Source organism: Schistocerca serialis, chromosome 3, assembly GCF_023864345.2.
Source record: "Schistocerca serialis cubense isolate TAMUIC-IGC-003099 chromosome 3, iqSchSeri2.2, whole genome shotgun sequence".
NCBI lineage: Eukaryota > Metazoa > Arthropoda > Insecta > Orthoptera > Acrididae > Schistocerca > Schistocerca serialis.
In genome coordinates this window covers 321,422,127-321,440,306 of record NC_064640.1, presented here as the reverse complement: position 1 = coordinate 321,440,306, position 18,180 = coordinate 321,422,127, and the positions used below count along the sequence as shown (strand labels likewise).

The following is an 18,180-nucleotide window of genomic DNA, read 5'->3' as shown; positions in this document are numbered from 1 at the left end:
CCGAGTAATGAGGGAATTAGTATATTTCATCAAAATATACAAGGGATTAGAGATAAAGTTAGTGAACTGCTTATAGGTGTTGACTCTGAAATTATTGGTATATCTGAACACTTCTTAAATAAGGAGATAATTCAGAGGCTTCCTTTACCAGGATACAGGTTGGCTGGCAGCTTTTCGAGGAGCTCTTTGCGGTGTGGGGGAGTAGCCATGTATGTGAAAAACGGCATCCCATTTGAGCCAATTGATGTTTCAAAGTACTGCACTGAAAAGGTGTTTGAATGTTGTGCAGCTGTGGTTAGATTTAACAGAGCTAAACTTCTAACTGTTGTTATTTATAGATCCCCAGACTCAGATTTCACAACATTTTTGTTAAAGCTAGAGGAGGTTCTTGGTTCACTTTATAGGAATTACTAAAAGTTAGTTATATGTGGTGACTTCAATATTAATTGTATAAGTGATTGTGCAAGGAAGAGGATGCTGGTAGACCTCTTTAATTCATATAATCTTATGCAAACCGTATTCTTTCCAACGAGAGTGCAAGGGAACAGTAGAACAACCATAGACAACATTTTTGTTCATTCCTCATTACTAGAAGGGCATTCTGCTAGCAAAAAGGTGAATGGCCTTTCAGATCATGATGCACAAATTTTAACTTTAAAAGATTTTTGTGCTGCAACACGTGTTAAATATAGTCATCAGCTGTTCAGGAAAGCTGATCCAGTTGCTGTGGAGACCTTTGTAAACCTTATAAAGGAACAAGAGTGGCAAGATGTTTATAGCGCTGACACAGTAGATGATAAATATAATACTTTTCTCAAGACTTTTCTCATGCTCTTTGAAAGTTGCTTTCCGTTAGAACGTTTAAAACAGGGTACTAGCACAAACAGGCAGCCTGGGTAGCTGACTATAGGGATAAGAATATCTTGTAGAACAAAGTGGCAATTATATCAAAACGTTAGAAACAGTCAAAATCTAAATGCAGCAGCCCATTACAAACAGTATTGTAAGGTGCTTAAAAGTGTTATTAGGAAGGCAAAAAGTATGTGGTATGCAGATAGAATAGCTAAGTCTCAGGATAAAATTAAAACCATATGGTCAGTCGTAAAGGAGGTTGCTGGTCAGCAGAGACAGGTCGAGTATACAGAATCAGTGCGTAGTGGGAATATCCGTGTTACTGATAAGTCGCATATATGTACAGTATTTAATAATCACTTTCTGAATATAGCAGGTGAACTAAATAGAAACCTAGTCCCAACAGGGAATCATATAGCGCTCTTATAAAAAAGTGTTCAGAGACTGTTACCTGAAATGCTCCTCCATGATACTGACAAGAGGGAGATTGAGTTAATAATTAAATCACTAAAGACCAAGAACTCTCATGGATATGACGGGGTACCTAGCAGAATACTGAAGTATTGTTCTATGTATGTTAGCCCAGTTCTCAGCCATATCTGTAACTTTTCCTTTAGGAGTGGTCGGTTTCCTGACCGATTAAAGTACTCGGTAGTGAAGCCACTTTATACAAAGAGAGACATTGATAATGTTGACAATTTTAGACCTATGCCATTGGTGTTTGCTTAAGTTATCGAGAAGGTTGTATATACAAGGTAACTGGAGCATTTAAATTCACATAATTTGCTGTCAGATGTTCAGTTTGGTTTTAGAAATGGTTTAACAACTGAAAATGCTATATTCTCTTTTCTCTGTGAGGTTTTGGACGGATTAAATAAAAGGTTGCGAACGTTAGGTGTTTTCTTTGATTTAACGAAGGCTTTTGACTGTGTTGACCACAAAATATTACTGCAGAAGTTGGACCATTATGGAGTAAGGGGAGTAGCTTACAATTGGTTCGCCTCTTACTTTAAGAACAGAAAGCAGAGGGTAATTCTCCGCAATATTGAGAGTGGTAGTGATGTTCAGTCCCAATGGGGCTCTGTTAAGTGGGGCGTTCCCTAAGGGTCGGTGCTGGGGCCACTGCTGTTTCTTATTTATATAAATGATATGCCTTCTAGTATTACATGTGATTCAAAAATATTTCTGTTTGCTGATGACACCAGCTTGATAGTGAAGGATCTTGTGTGTAATATTGAAACAGTAACAAATAATGTAGTTCATGAAATAAGTTCGTGGCTTGTGGAAAATAATTTGATGCTAAATCGCAGTAAGACTCAGTTTTTACAGTTTCTAACTCACAATTCAACAAGAACCGATATTTTGATCAGACAGAATAGGCATATTATAAGCGAGACGGAACAGTTCAAGTTCCTAGGCGTTCGGATAGATAGTAAGCTGTTGTGGAAAGCCCATGTCCAGGATCTTGTTCAGAAGCTAAATGCTGCTTTATTTACCATTAGAACAGTATCTGAAATAAGTGACACTTCAACACGAAAAGTAGTCTACTTCGCATATTTTCATACGCTTATGTCGTATGGTATCATTTTTTGGGGTAATTCTTCTGATTAAAAAAGGGTATTTTTGGCTCAAAAACGGGCTGTTCGAGCTATATGTGGTGTAAGTTCAAGAACGTCTTGTCGCCCCTATTCAGAAATCTGGGAATTCTGACATTGCCCTCACAGTATATATTTTCTTTAATGTCGTTTGTTGTTAGCAATATTAGCCTATTCCCAAGAGTTAGCAGCTTTCACTCAGTTAATACTAGGCAGAAATCAAATCTGCATGTAGAATGCACTTCCTTGACTCTTGTGCAGAAAGGAGTGCAGTATTCTGCTGCATCCATTTTCAATAAGCTACCACAAGAATTCAAAAATCTTAGCAGTAGCCCAAACTCTTTTAAGTCTAAACTGAAGAGTTTCCTCATGGCTCACTCCTTCTATTCTGTCGAGGAGCTCCTGAAAGAGCTAAAGAATTACGCAAATTCCAGTGTTACATTGTTGATTTTCTTCATTTAAACTTACGACTTGTCACCTGAATATGTTTTTTTTATATTTCATTTTATCTGTTTCTAATATTGTGTTATAATTTCGTGTATTGACTCGTTCCATGACCATAGAGACTTCTCCTTAATTTGGTCCCACGGAACAATAAATAAATAAATAAACAACAAATTTATTGTTTTGCTTGATGAGATTTTATATTTAGAGCTGTTAAAGACTATGAGTGAATGTAAAGCAAAATAAATAACATTATCTAGAGTACATATGGTAAACTAAAAAGGTTGTCACTATTAAGCTTCTGATGTGTCTGAAACAGCAAGTTTACACCATGATGACAAATTTGATGATTGAGCAGCTAAGAAACAGCATAATTTTCTGGAGACTTGATGTGCTGTCTTCCATTTTCCATGTTCTCCCACTTGCTCGTATCTCGTACCATGGCTTGACTTTTGCTGTTTTGTACTTCATTGACCGTGGCTGTGCATTCAGTTTTGACATAATGAAATGTTCACTCTGCAGTGGCGTGTGCACAGATATCACACTCCCTGGCAAAGTAAAACTATGTGCTGAACCGAAATGCAAGCCGGCCACGGTGGTCTAGCGGTTCTAGGCGCTCAGTCCGGAACCGCGAGGCTGCTACGGTCGCATGTTTGAATCCTGCCTCGGGCATGGATGTGTGTGATGTCCTTAGGTTAGTTAGGTTTAAGTAGTTCTAAGTTCTAGGGGACTGATGACCCCAGATGTTAAGTCCCATAGTGCTCAGAGCCATTTGAACCATTTTGAACCGAAATGCAAACTCGGGACCTTCGCCTTTTGTGGACAAGTGCTCTACCAATTGAACTGCCCAAGCATGACTCTCAACCAGTCCTCAGAGTCCTGCAATTTTAGGAGGAGAGCTTCTGAGAAATTTGGAAGATAGGAGATGAGGCATTGGCGGAAGTAAAGCTGGGTCGTGGATTGTGCGTGGGTAGCTCAGTTGGTAGAGCACTTGCTGTGAAAGGCAAAGGTCCCAAGTTAAAGTTTCAGTCAAGCACACAGTTTTAATCTGCCAGGAAGTTCCAGTATTGGCATATTCACTGGTGGAGGCTGACTTCCACCCTTACTGAAACTTGATGTTTCTATTATTGTGTGCAAGTGATGGTTTTTGTATATAAAAAATTCTCATTTGCAGGTTGTACCACCAGCCACGCCAAGCTCTAAGGAAACTGCAAAGGAAAAAGAGAAACCAACTGTAATAATATCTTCCGATGATTCTCAGATACGACACCAAATTGAGGATGAAATCAGGCCTACATTTCGAATGACCAAGGCACGTTCCATGCTTCTCACAGACACAAAGTAAGTAACTGTTATTAAAACATCTCAGAAGTTACTCTACATAATTATTAGGATGACCATGATTGTTTATTAACGCATTGCTGTTTTTCATAGTAGCCATAATGACTATTCTTGACAAATCGAGACAGTGAAACAAAAATGCTTTAAAGACAGAAGATATAATTTATTATTAAGTTTTTCATTAATCTGACACTACAAGAAGTCAGAATAATATCATTCGATCTGACCTAAAGAAGATTCATTTGATTACAATGCTTATCCTTGAATTGCTGTCAGGCCTTCATGTTTGGACATAAACTCATATAAAAAAAAATCACCATCCAACCATCCTATCTCATTATTTGATGGTTGTGCAAATCTGATAACCACATACTTTTGGTTTGAACAGACCCAGGTCCACTCAAAGACACTGACAATGAAGAGACATTTTTGTCCCCTGTGGGATTGAAAATAAGAAATATTGGGGAATACAACTAGTCATCCACTGCAGATAGTATTTCGAATGTAAAAAACGTGGTGATCATTGTAGCTGAGGTATCAAACACTTTTTCAGCTGAGCACAAATGTGATAATATGCACACATCCACATCCTTGTCTGCGGCTTAATGCTTTATAGGTATAACAACATTAACTGCCCCATTTAGAGTGATGAAATTTTGACACTGTTGAAACACCATATTATTTCCACATTTTCTCCTTCTGTGATGAAGCAATCATTGTCAAACCCCAACAATTTATGATACAGTATTGGAGACCTAAATTCACTCTCCTGCAAGATAAATTTGTATGAAGGAGATTAAAAGGTTTTATTACTTGCTTAAATTAAAAGTTTTCTGTTGTCAGCTTAACATACCACATTTTTTTCCAGTTAAGACAGTACAACCTGAACTTAATTTTATTGGGAGGATAACATTACATAGAGAGATTTTAAAGCAGTAGAGTGTTTCCTGTTAAACAAAACAACAAAAGAAAGAGAGAGGAGGGAGGGAGGGGGGCGAGAGAGAGAGAGAGAGAGAGAGAGAGAGAGAGAGAGAGAGAGAGAGAGAGAGAGAGAGAGAGAGAGAGAGAGAGGGGGGGGGGGTGGGGGGGGGGAAGGGAGGGGAAGGGGGGTGCGTGCGTGCATGCGTGCACAGTCATGAAGTTTCAAATTGGTGGGGGGGGGGGGAAGGGAGGGGAAGGGGGGGGGGGGTGCGTGCGTGCATGCGTGCACAGTCATGAAGTTTCAAATTCCGTCCACCTCTTCACATTTTCAGATCATCATTGGAGTGGAGGCCCACACCCTACCTACCGAGAGCAACTTTGTTCTGTAATTTTAATTTACTATCATGTATGTATGATTTATTATAATTTGCAGATTTTTTTTCTTTTTATTTGTTTCATTTTACAGGAGTAGGGAGACTACAACCAAATCATCATCTGTCCCGAGAAATTATCTACCCATTTGGGATGGAGTAGTTGTGAGTTGGTTATTTGAACACTAAATATAAAAAATATAATTCGAAACAGACTATATCATAGAACTTACAAGAAATTTGTGTGTGTTTCAGCATACTTTGAAGGAAGGAACATTGAACAAAACAAAAATGTGGGAAATTGGAGGGAAGAAAGTCCGAAAGAACTGGTCCCCCTCTTATGTTGTCCTCAGTAAATTTCATCTTCTCTTCTTCAAGGACATTAAGGCGTACAATGCTGTTGTTAGTATAGTGTTTACTTTTTATATATTTAAAAGAGTCATGTGAGATATTAAATTATGTTAAGCATTTGTACTATTTTTAGTTACAGTATCTTTTTTATGCTTACATTTGAGTGATGTCTTGAACAGGGTTATTGTTGGTCGATTGCTAAATGATGAAAGGCAGAAATGAATTTCCAGACCCCTGTATGAACTGTAATCTTCACACAGTTGCAGATGGGGGCAAACAAATAGTTTATAAGTTTCTAGATGTTAGGATTTCCAAAATTTGTATGTGACATTTCATGGGAGACTGTTTGTCTGTTAATTGCTAGTCAGCCTCTTGGTGGCCCTCTGGTATTTATAGGACTGCCTTACAGAAATGTAGCAACACATACTTTTGTACAAATCCCATGTAATAAAGTAGTATCAACTAATTAGTGGCACAGCTAGGTTCACTTACATCCACAGTGATCGAGCATTCTTTTTATGGGCAAGTGGGAGCAACTCGTTCTTCCTGCAGCTTATTTTGTGTATTAATTCCCCTCATACAGCTGTACTTAGTCACACTTAAGTGTAGGCTGGTGAGGCTACATCAAGGGGCTCATATCAGAGGCTAGATTTTGAAAAAGTATGGAGCTTTTCTTGTCATTCTGAACATCATTGTCTTCTAGCGGTGACTCTCCTACTTAGAATGTCATGAGTTGCTAATCTGAGATTTCCAAAAGTACTCAGATTAAAAATCTACACCTGTTATTTATATAGGTGGCGATTATGAGGACTTTTGTTAAATTTGACTGACATACATCCAATGGCATGTGCACATCCCTTGAGTAATTACGATCTGGGGAAGCCTATTGGATTTTGACAGTGAAAATGTTTTTCATCCAAGTTATTATCAGACATAGTTTTATCAGGGCTGAGCATATGCGAGAATACAGGTTTCCACATTGCTAGTGCCTGCTCACAGCTCTCTACACATCTCCAACCCCCACACATATTCTGACAGCTAGGAGTCACCTGCTCACTACTTTTACCCATTTGTAAAAGCTCATTTCAAATCGACACATCTAGGGCAAAGCAGCGTGTTGACATTTTGTCGCTAGAACTGTGTATGTCAAGGTCTCGTGTGTAGTAATAAGATGTAATGAGTTAGAAGAAATTGGCCAACAAATGAAAATCTAATGAATTCCTATGTTTCAGTCCACAGTAGGAAGAAGAGTACATTTTTTATTGAAAATCAAAGTGGCTCTCATTCTTTGTTTTATGATATAGAATTATAGGCATGAACAGTATAATGTGAAAAGACAGTTTCTAACTGTTTCATGAGAAATTAGCTGTCGGTTTGAATACTGAAGAAAAGGCCAAACTTTCCAAGATAAGACAGAGAGGGAACAGAGAGAGGAGAGAGAACAAAATAAATGTTTATGTAGTTAGGAATGTCATTTTTTGAAACTTTTCTATTATTGTAATTCATTATGTGGTTTTGCCCTCAATTTTACATCCTCCTTGCAGCACACTTGTTGGACAAAAATCAGAGTTGTTGATACTGAGTTCAGTGTGATGGAGAACTCCTTGATTTATCCTAAGATTATGACACAACTACAGCTAATTAGATATTTCTTGTTTAGAAAACATAATTATTAAGTATGACCTTTTTTTGGAAAATCATTCATCAATTGTAATAGAATGGAGCTCATGTAGTGGCTGGTCAGAAGACTGATGCTGTTGATTTGGTGAGAGAAAAATACTGAAATTAATTGTTATGAAGTTTCAAATACCAACAATACACTGTGTCATACACCACATTCATCTGCCAGCCAAATATACAGTTGTAAACTACAAATAGTACACTCATATCGCACATTTGGGGCTTCAGCAGTTTGCATCTTTCCTGGGACAACTTGACTGTGACTATGACAGTGTGCTATATTTTTGTGAAGTACACTAATCAAGCAGAGCAGAAGTGTTGTTTTTGAACATCATTTCAATGTGCATGAAGACTTGGTGCTGTTCATGGATATATAATTTAATAAAAGATGGTACTGATCTCCCACTGTACACAAAACAGGCCATAACACTATTGCAGAAGCAACACAAAAGCTTGCTAAATTTAAAAGTACACAAAATCTCTAAGACTGGCGATATTTCCTGAAGCTCGAAACATAGTGCGGACTTCAATGCTTTTAATAGTTTTGACTATGAAGCTCTGCCCTGAAATATGATAGAAAATGTAAAGAAATTCTGATCATATGTAAAGTACACAAGTGGCAAGACACAATCAGTATCATCACTTCGAGATAGCAACAGTCATATTACCGATGACAGCATCACTAAAATGGAGTCATTAAACTTATGTAATAAAATGAAACTCCTACAGCCATCCTTTTGATGCTATTTATTGTATAGCAACCAGTTTCGGAAACTCAGTACACCATCTTCAGGGCTTAACTGATGCTGAGGGGCTTCCATAGAATATTATAACAGTGATGATGTGGCTGCAACCACCAACTACCAACTGTTACAGTATTCTACAGAAGCAAGTTCATAGATTGTGGCCACTAATGGGATTGTGTGTACAACTGGAGTTCCCCTCAGTGTCAGTTAAGGCCTGAAGATGGTGTATTGAGTCAACAAAACTGGTTGCCATATAATAAACAACATCGAAAGGATGGCTGTAGGTGTTTAATTTTATTACATAAGTGACTGGCTGAAGTCCCATAAACCTTCAGTCAGAAGGATGGAGATTCGGAAACTTATTATTAAACTTAGTTTTATGAAATTCTGTAACCGAAGAAGACAAAGCTAACATTCTGAATTTGAATCAAGAACAGCTGCCAACATGAGTAACTTACAGTAGATGTCAAGGTGTAGCAAAGCAACTTAAATCGTTTAATGAAGGCAAATCTTCCAGTCCAGATAGTATACCAGTTGGGTTTGTTCCAGGATACGCTGGTACAAAGCTCCATGCTTAACAATCATATACAGCTGCTTGCTCCTCGGAAGATCAGTACTAAAAGACTGGAAAAGTTGCACAGATCATCAATACTTGAGAAAGAAAGTGGGATTTTGTAACATATACTGTGTTCAAACATTATGTATTGCGTCAAAAGTAATTGACACACAGTCAGCACAGATTCAGTAAATAACATTCTTCTGATATACAACTAGCTCTTTATTCTCATGAAGAAATGAGTGCTATCAGGGAGGAATCTCCAGTTGAGTCCATATTTTTAGGTTTCCAGAAGGGTTTTGAACCATTCCTCACAAGAGACTTCTGACAAAATTGCAATCTGATCAAGTACCGCATCAGTTGTGCAACTGGATTCATGATTTCCAGTTGGAAAGGTCTTAGTATGTAGTAATCGATGGAAAATAGAGTAAAAGAGAAGTGGTATACCATGTTCCCCAAACAAGTGTTATAGGCCCTCTGCTGTTATTGATGTATACAAATCATTTAGGATGCAATTTCAGCAGCCCTCGTAGATTGTTTTCAGATGTGATGCTGTCATTTTCCGTACAGTAACATCATTAGAAGTTCAAAATGAATTGCAAAATGATTTAGAGATGATATCTGTATGGTGCGAAAGGTGGCAATTGTCCCTAAACAAGGAAAAGTGTGAAGTCATCCACATAAGTATGAAAATAAATAAATTAAATTTGGTTACACAATAAATCACACAAATTTAAAAACTGTCAATTCGACTAAATACCTAGGAATTATGATTAAAAACACCTTAAATTGGATTGATCTCATAGATAATGTTGTGGGGAAGGCAAACCAAAGACTGCATTTTATTGTCAGAACAATTAGGAGATGCAACAGGTCTACTAAATAGGCTGCCTACACCCTACACTTGTCTGTCCTCTGCTAAGAGCATTGCTGCATGGTATGGGATCCACCCTTACCTGAGAGGCTTGATGGAGGACATAAAAAAACTCCAAAGAAGGACAGCTCATTCTATATTATCCCGAATTACGGGGGAGAGTTTCACATATATGATAAGCAAGTTGGGGTAGCAATCATTAAAGCAAAGGCATCTTTTGTTGTGGCGAGATCTTTTTATGTATGAAAATATTTTATTGTCACCAGCTTAGAAAGGAGAAATGATCATTGTAATAAAATAAGAGAAACCATAGCTTATACAAAAAGATTTAAGTTCTGGTTTTTACCACACGATGTGATGGAATGTAAGGGATCAACCGCCCCTTATGCCTTGAGAACAGTATGTCTTTGCCTTATGCAGATCGCAGTAGGTACTATTGATACTCGAGCGCCCAGTGTGCCAGAGGGTAGTCAGTGTTGGGACTCTGAGCAAGTAAGTTGTTGGCTGCTAAGCGAGCAGGGCAGATTTTGGCAGGACAGCTGACCACGTTTACAGTTGTTTTAATGGCTGTGTGTGTCTCACCTAAAGCCGTGGGCCTGACCTCCAGCAAATATGCAAATGGTGTTAATTGAGTGATTTGTTTTATATGTGTTGAGTGTTCATTTGTGCACTGTCATTACACAACAATCAACCCGGACACCCCCGATTTTAATTGCAGTGAGGATTGTGTATTCAGTGCCACATGAAGAATATTGGCGTGTGACATTAATAGGCGACCTGTGAATAGTTAGTCAGACAAAGGGAGTAACTGCGTCATTCGTGCTGTTTAGACAAAATATATAGAACATTAACAACAAAGTATGTACCGATTATTGCTACCTGACATCCTAATTAGCTTTGTTGGATTTGACACAAAACAACTCCCATGGAAATACTAACCGATCAGCCTATATCACTTGCACGCAGTCAAACTATTTTAAACTGTTAAGCTATAATCCACTAGTCAATAATGGTGGGTTTAATAGGGAGTGTTTCAAATGGTAGAGAAGTAGTTTGAAGATGGTTTGAAGAACCTACCAAGCACTTGAGTGTGAATTGTGGAGTTATCATCTAGATGGAGGTGTGTGGTCTCGAGCTTCAGAACCCCCATGCTATACTCTTCTGCTGCCATTTCATTAAGCCAGGTGATCACTGCATTTTTGGCAAAAAGTTGGAAATTGCTAAGTGCAAGGTCCTGACTAGAATGTGAATGATCACAAATTTCCCTTCTGAGTTAATCCAGCAATTCCTGAGTTGCAGCAACGGCGTGAGGACAGGTGTTGTCCTGAAGCAGCAAATTCATCCAGAAAGCATTCCTTGCCCCATATTTTTGATGGCTCGCCATTGTTTTCTTAGTCTCGCAGTAATGATTTGCATTGATCGAAGTGCCTTTTAGCATAAAATCTACGAAAAGAACAGCCTTAACGAACTGGCGGCAGAAGAGTATAACATGGGAATTCTGAAGTTCATGACCAGATACCACACGTTTAAATGTAGGTGGTTACTATGTAGAGAAGTGAAGGGAACTTTATGTACCTAACAGAATTTTTTTCCCATTAAATATTGTATTTCTCATTTTGTGTAACTAAATGGTCTTTATTTTCTGGACGACCTTCGCACTTTCGTAATGTATAGAGATCTAAATCAGTTTAACTTTGACTTCAATATTTTTACAACTACTTCAGCAATGGATGCTAAAAAGACATCTTAAATTCTGTCGGAGTTCAGTGACTTTCAGTGCAATTGTATAGAGAGGGGAGGGGCTTTGCAATGCAGAAAATTTGGAAATCATCTACATCAGATGGGAATATTCTTGGTGAACGGTTCCACAGTTGTTTAGAATAGCTGTTAGAGTCTGCAGTATGTTCTGAACCAAATACATATGTGCAAGTGTTGTTTCAGTTAGATTTTACTGAAATCAAAGATTGATAATAATCTCACTTATTTTCGTGTGACACAAGCAGTCACATATTATTATCTGGTCATTCCAGCCATCAAGATTTTAAGAAAAATATTAGAAACAAAATTGAGTGATGCAAAATAAGCATTTATTTCTAATAGGTTAAATGAAATATGTTAGTAGATGTTAAATAAATAGTGTGTGTGCTTTGCGTATTACCTTAAGTGTGTGATTTATTCATGACCATGAAATTAAGAATGCGTTCAAACATTTTGAAATAGAGTGGACCAAAACTGTTGGCTGAAGTAGAACCATGTTTCCCATATGCAATGAGCAGGACAACTGTTGTCACCGGGAAGCTTTCTTTGTGACATAGACAGAGCGCATGCACATCACACACTCATGCTGACAGAAATGGCCACACATTGCCAAATGGACAGCTCTTGGGCCCACCCCTTCTGGTCTATGTGAGCGTACTATTGTTATCAGTTTAATTCTGATTGACTTCATTCGACATCCCAGAGACCCCAGTTACTTGGATTGGTGAATGTGATTCATTTAATGTAATGTAAGACTTCATTACACCCAGGAAGTGGCTGTTTTGTACACACACGTCGTCCACAAATTGCTGGAAGTCATAAATGAAGAGTATATGCTCCTTTTTACATAAATAATATTTTCAAAAGCTATTCATTTTTAGTTGGGAATGGGTCAAAGATCGTGAGATTTGTATACATGCTTCAACACTGTATTGTAATATGTTAATCATGTAGATATATAATATGCTTCTTTTCACCTCCCTTCGTGTAAGTAAAAATGATTTGTATTTTTCCATTTATTCTTGCATATTCCACGTGAATATAAACGTTAAACTTTTTCTTAAGATGATTTAAGGGTGAGAAAGTATTACTAGTATGCCATTGCCAAATAATATAATCTTCCCTTGTAAATAAGGGACCTAGTCAGTTAGGGAGAACATTTACAGGGTGACAATTAATGAACTGTATGAAAAAAACAACATAAATTAGTTATAAACTACAGCATGCACACACTTTATTCAACATATAAATGTCACTACAGATATTCAGATGTAGGTTATGATGTATTCGGTATGCCTGCTATCATTGGTGATGATATGGTGCAGACAAATAGCGAAATTCTGCATGACCCGCTGAAGTGTTGGAACATCGGTGCTGTCGATGACCACCTCAGTGGTTGTTTTCAGCTCAGCAATGGTTTTGAGGTTATTGCTGTACACCTTGTCTTTAATGTAGCCCTACAAAAAGGAGTTGCATGTGTTCAGATCCAGAGAATGTGGCGGGCAATTGAGGACCATGCCAGTGGCCTCTGGATACACCAGAGCCAGAGTGCAGTACCCAAAGTGCTCCTCCAGGACATCAAACACTCTCCTGCTTCAATGGGGTCAAGCTCTGTCTTGCACGAACCACATCTTGTCTAAATCAGGGTCACTTTGGATAATAGGGATGAAATCATATTCCAAAATCTTCACATACCATTAAGTAGTCACTGTTCCATCAAGGAATATTGCACTGATGGTTCCGTAACTGGACGTTGCACACCACACAGTCACATGTTGAGAATGAAGAGACTTCTCGATCACAGGATTCGGATTCTGTCCCCCAAATGTGCCAATTTTGCTTATTGATGAACCCATCCAAATGAAAGTGGCCAACAACAACAAGGCGCATGTGCATGCACATACTATTTCCCATCATGCCCTGTGACCAACTATGCAGTTGGAAACTTGCTAATGCAAACCATTCCGAAGTTATGATTTTTATTTCATATAGTTCAATAATTGTCACCCTGTAATTTGCAATGATGGAACTGAGAAACAATTCATTACTTACACTCAACCCTTATGGTGTAGGATGTTTTTCTTGTTTGCCTAATTCATATTTCTGTCAAAATAACATAGTTGCTGTTCTGCAAGAAAGAAATGTTCTCTAAAATTAATTTCACTGAGGGTTTTAGAAGGAATTTAAAAAAATTATTCAACAAAGGCTGCATACACAGAATGTGGGCAATAAGAGGCTGGAAATGGATGATCATTATTTATTGTAGACCTACTATAAGGTAACATAACATATATGTAATGAGCTCTGCTTTGTATGCAGTTTGTGTGTTCTCATATGCCCAAAATGTTTAATAATTTGGAAATTTGCTGACATGTGGAAGTGCTAACAGTTAATATTACAGAAATGTTTTCTGGAAAACCAGTTGTGGCATTAGTTTTACTAAACATTTCTGTTATATTGAAAGGCAGCTACATTATGATCGTAAAAATTAAGATTCGTGGAAGATATTTGTAGGTCACCTAAGAGAGGAGTATATACTTTGTATCGTAATCATAAACAAGAAGCAGAACACATGTGCTGGTCGTCCTTTGATGATCTACTTCATTATCACTTTCCAGGTGTTGCCTAAAGCTTTAAATTGTAAAATCCATGTAGCCCTTTTGCAGAACACATTTGATTTTCACGGTTCATAAGGCTGTCAGTGGACTGTGTGTTTGTAGTCACATAGTGTTATATTTACAATGCAGTAGATATCACCAATCAGCACACCTTCTCATTTATTTATAACTTCTGTGAAAGAAACATCTGTATATGAATATTAACACACATTAATCAAATATTAACATGCATTAATCTGAGAAAAAGAAATTATTTGAGAGCGGTAGATCTCTTCATAACATTTATTATATTTGTTTTTACTAGTCATAAGGCTGTAATGTAAATGACCTTTTTTCTCCTCCACAGAAGCTTGCTGTTTCTCCAGGAAATGCTTCCAGTTCGCCTGACTTGTGCATAGATTTAAAAGGGGCTCTTGTGGAAGAAGCTGAAAAATTGTCAAGTCGTAAATATGTGTTTGCTATTACCACTGTGCAAGGACTGAAAGTTTTGCTGCAATGTGATGACAAATCACTGTATACAGACTGGTACCATGCTGTTAGAAATGCTATTAGAAGTATAGTAAGTGTTACTGCTCTCACAGAATTGTATGTGCATGTGCGACATTAATTATGCTTCATGCTTTTGTGCATAATATCTATTAAGTACTTAAATGAAATCATCATATTTGGTAACATACAGTTCATTAATGGTGCAGGACGATATGAATTAGGAAAATCACCTGGCACTTAGTCTAATCTCAGTAATGATGCTTCTTGGTTTGATGATTCCAATCTCACACGTGATACAAAGTATTAAAAGCAACTGCGCTTCAGGTAGCAAGTGAAGTTAGATTTGTAATACAACCTTAAGAGTTACGTTTGAATATACTGTAGCAATTGAATACGTGTTAAGTTGTAGGCTGGGGATGGGTTGACTAAAAAAAGAAATTGGCAGCCTTCATTTGAATGATTGAAAACTAAGGTAATGCTCTTCTGCCGAATACACTGATGGAAAAAATCACAACACAAAAAATAATTAATATAGAGTAATGAAATTTCAGGAGTACATTTGTCTAGGTAACATATGTAAGTGAAACACATTGGAAGATCACAGGTTAATGTAAGTGCAAGAAAGTCATTGCAAATGTGAAATGCTGGTACATTAATAACTGGTGTAACCATCAGAATGTTGAAGCATGCAAAGATGCATGCATTTTGTTGTACAGGTACTGGATGTCAGTTTGTGGGTTCCATGCCTGTTGCACTTCATCAGCCAATATGTGGACAATTAATGCTGGTTGTGGTTGACACTGGAGTTGTCGTCCAATGATATTCCATATGTGCTCTACTGGAGACAGATTGGTGATTGAACAGGTCAAGGCAACATGTCGACAGTTTGTGGAGCATGTTTGGTTACAACAGCGATGTGTGGGTGAGCATTATACTAATGGAAAAAACCCCTGGAATGTTGTTCTTGAATGGCAGCACAGCAGGTTAAATCACCATACTGACATACAAATTTGCCATCAGGGTGAATGAGATGATAACAAGAGTGCCCTTGCTGTCATACAAAATTTCACCCCAGACTGTAACTCCAGATGTAGATCAAGTGTATCTAGTACACAGACAGGTTAGTTGCAGGCCCTCAACTGGCCTTGTCCTAACCAACACACATCCATCATTGGCATGGAGACAGAAACAGCTTGCATCAGAAAGCACAACAGAGCTCCACCATGCCCACCAATGAGCTCTCGCTTGACACCACTGAAATCACTAATGGTGGTGATTTGGAGTCAGTAGAATGCATTCTACAGGGTGCCTGGCTCGGAACTGCCCTTGAAGCTACCAGTTTGTAACAGTTGGTTGTGTCACTGTGGTACCAACTGTTGCGAAAATTGTTGCCGCAGCTGCAGTATGATACACCAGAGCCATCTGCTGAACATAGTGGTCTTCTCTCTCAGTAGTGCCACGTGGCCATTCAGATCCCAGTCTTCTTGCAGTCGTAAATCACCATGACCACTGCTGCCAGCAGTCATCTACAGTGGCGACATTCCTACCCAGTCTTTATGCAGTATCGCAGAAGGAAGATCCAACTTCTCATTGCCCTATTACAAGACCTCGTTCAAACTCGGTGGGTGTTGATAATGGCATCTTTGTCACCTTAAAGGCATCACTATCACAATCAAGTCACCACATTCAATCTCAGAGGCAACTAAAGCTTATGACCATTACAGTATGAATTGGAAACAAACTTGATTTGCATACCAATAGTGGCGATACTAGTGCCACTACTAGGTGAGTGGTGTGAAATTTGAATAGGCACCATGTTTCAGATGTAGAAACACACCTACCAACTTCCGTTTATGTCCCACAACTCCTCGGTGTTGTGATTTTTTTTCTGTCAGTGTATATGACTGTTAAACACCCACATCTGTTGTATCTTGTTATTAAAGAGTACACAATTTATGTAAGTTGGGAAATTGAAGGTAAGCCTAAATTGGCAGTTGAAGCATATTGTTAGGAAGATGCTGAGATCGAAATGAATAGGATTTCCAATGTATTTTGGTCTTTCTAAAGTTCTGTTGATGCATTTTCATAGTCAATTCTATACTAAAGTTGGTAAGCAGATCTTGTTACCAGTAAGTCAGAGTTTCTGACTAGTGTGCTCTCTCCAGTTACTACCAGTACTTTCATAGGTGCTGACAAGCAAGTCAGAGGCTGGCTGGAGCAAAATAAATAGGCACTTATTTGACCAGAACAGAGCTGGCTTATTTCAGCTCTATCAATGATTTTTTTTACTGTGACAAACAGCAAGCTGCATCATGATAAGCCTACGGTAAACTGCAGGTCCCCTTACAACTGGCTGGGTGAGTTAGTTCTGAGATCAGAAAAAGGAAAGGTCATTGCATCTCCAACTGGAAAAAGCCTAGTAAAGCACTGTGGTGTTTAAACTAAGCTTCAGGATTCTTTTCTTTGTTTGGAAATGGCTATTATTTGTGATTTACTACAAGTTAAATGTCACTAAAATATTTGTCTTTACTATAATAGGATAGAGTCAATAATTTTCTATCTTGATAAAGAAAACACACATATTTCATTGTTTATTATTCATTTTTTCTTCTTTCCACCTCAAAACTAACAAAACTTCTGTTACTGTAAATTTTATCATGATCTTCAAAACATTTCAGACTCTTCTAACAGTTTCATCCTCTTAGAAAACAAAATCTAGTCTGTGACCAGCATTATTCTATACCTTTTCTAGTCAGGCAATTTTTGTTATGCATTGTGTTTGGGAAAAAAAAGGTGATGATATAATTTTTCATCATTTCTGTAATTGTTCTTACCCCCCTCCAACCCCCATTACAGCTACAGTCTGCCACAAAGTACAACAAAGACTAACTGACAATCATGACACATTTTTGAGAAGTATGTACCCACCCTAATGTCACCTGTTGAAGCTGCTATTAAGTCTGGTCAGAGATTAAGGCTTGGCTTTAGTTTACTCTTACAGTGCTGGTGTAGCATTGCAGTTACTTTCTATATGAGTCCAGAATATGACCTAGTTTTCAGGTGAATAATTGGTAATGTGTCTTACTGATTTGCTTAGCTATTTTGAACCATTAAGTGCATTTTGTTAATTACGTCTGTCTAGGGAGTCACAGAAAGATTGACTTTTGCCTTCTCTTTGTTTTGGTTGTTACTTCATGTTACATTTTGTGTGTGTGTGTGTGTGTGTGTGTGTGTGTGTGTGTGTGTGTGTGTGTGTGTGTGGATAACAGTATTCATGTAGATGGAACAGAAATGTAGAAGAGAAATATTTTAAATGTAAAACTCTATCCCCCAACGAACTACAGACCTTGTGAGAGTTGGTTGACTTGTATGTCTCAGTGATACAGATAGCCGTACCATAGGTGCAACCGCACCAGATAGTGTGGGGGGGGGGGGGGGGGGGGGGAAGAAAAAAAAAGTTGGTGCCTCACTCACAGGAGTGTCAGCCATATATTTCTTCATCTATGTTTTAAAAGTTCACATGAGTCTTTTGGCCTTGCCATTTGCTTGGGGATGGAAAGGCAGAGAGAGCAAGTAATGAATGC

At 38.1% G+C, this 18,180-nt stretch overlaps 1 protein-coding gene across 1 annotated transcript in view; it reads left to right on the top strand.

Moving 5' to 3' along the window:
* The window catches only part of LOC126470130 (rho GTPase-activating protein 12-like), a 232,867-nt gene that overhangs the window by 167,524 nt on the left and 47,163 nt on the right, over positions 1-18,180 (top strand). The window contains exons 5-8 of the mRNA XM_050097745.1: positions 4,066-4,232; positions 5,620-5,689; positions 5,780-5,926; positions 14,454-14,666. Coding sequence (XP_049953702.1) covers positions 4,066-4,232; positions 5,620-5,689; positions 5,780-5,926; positions 14,454-14,666 — 597 coding nt within the window. The remainder of the gene's footprint in view (positions 1-4,065; positions 4,233-5,619; positions 5,690-5,779; positions 5,927-14,453; positions 14,667-18,180) is intronic.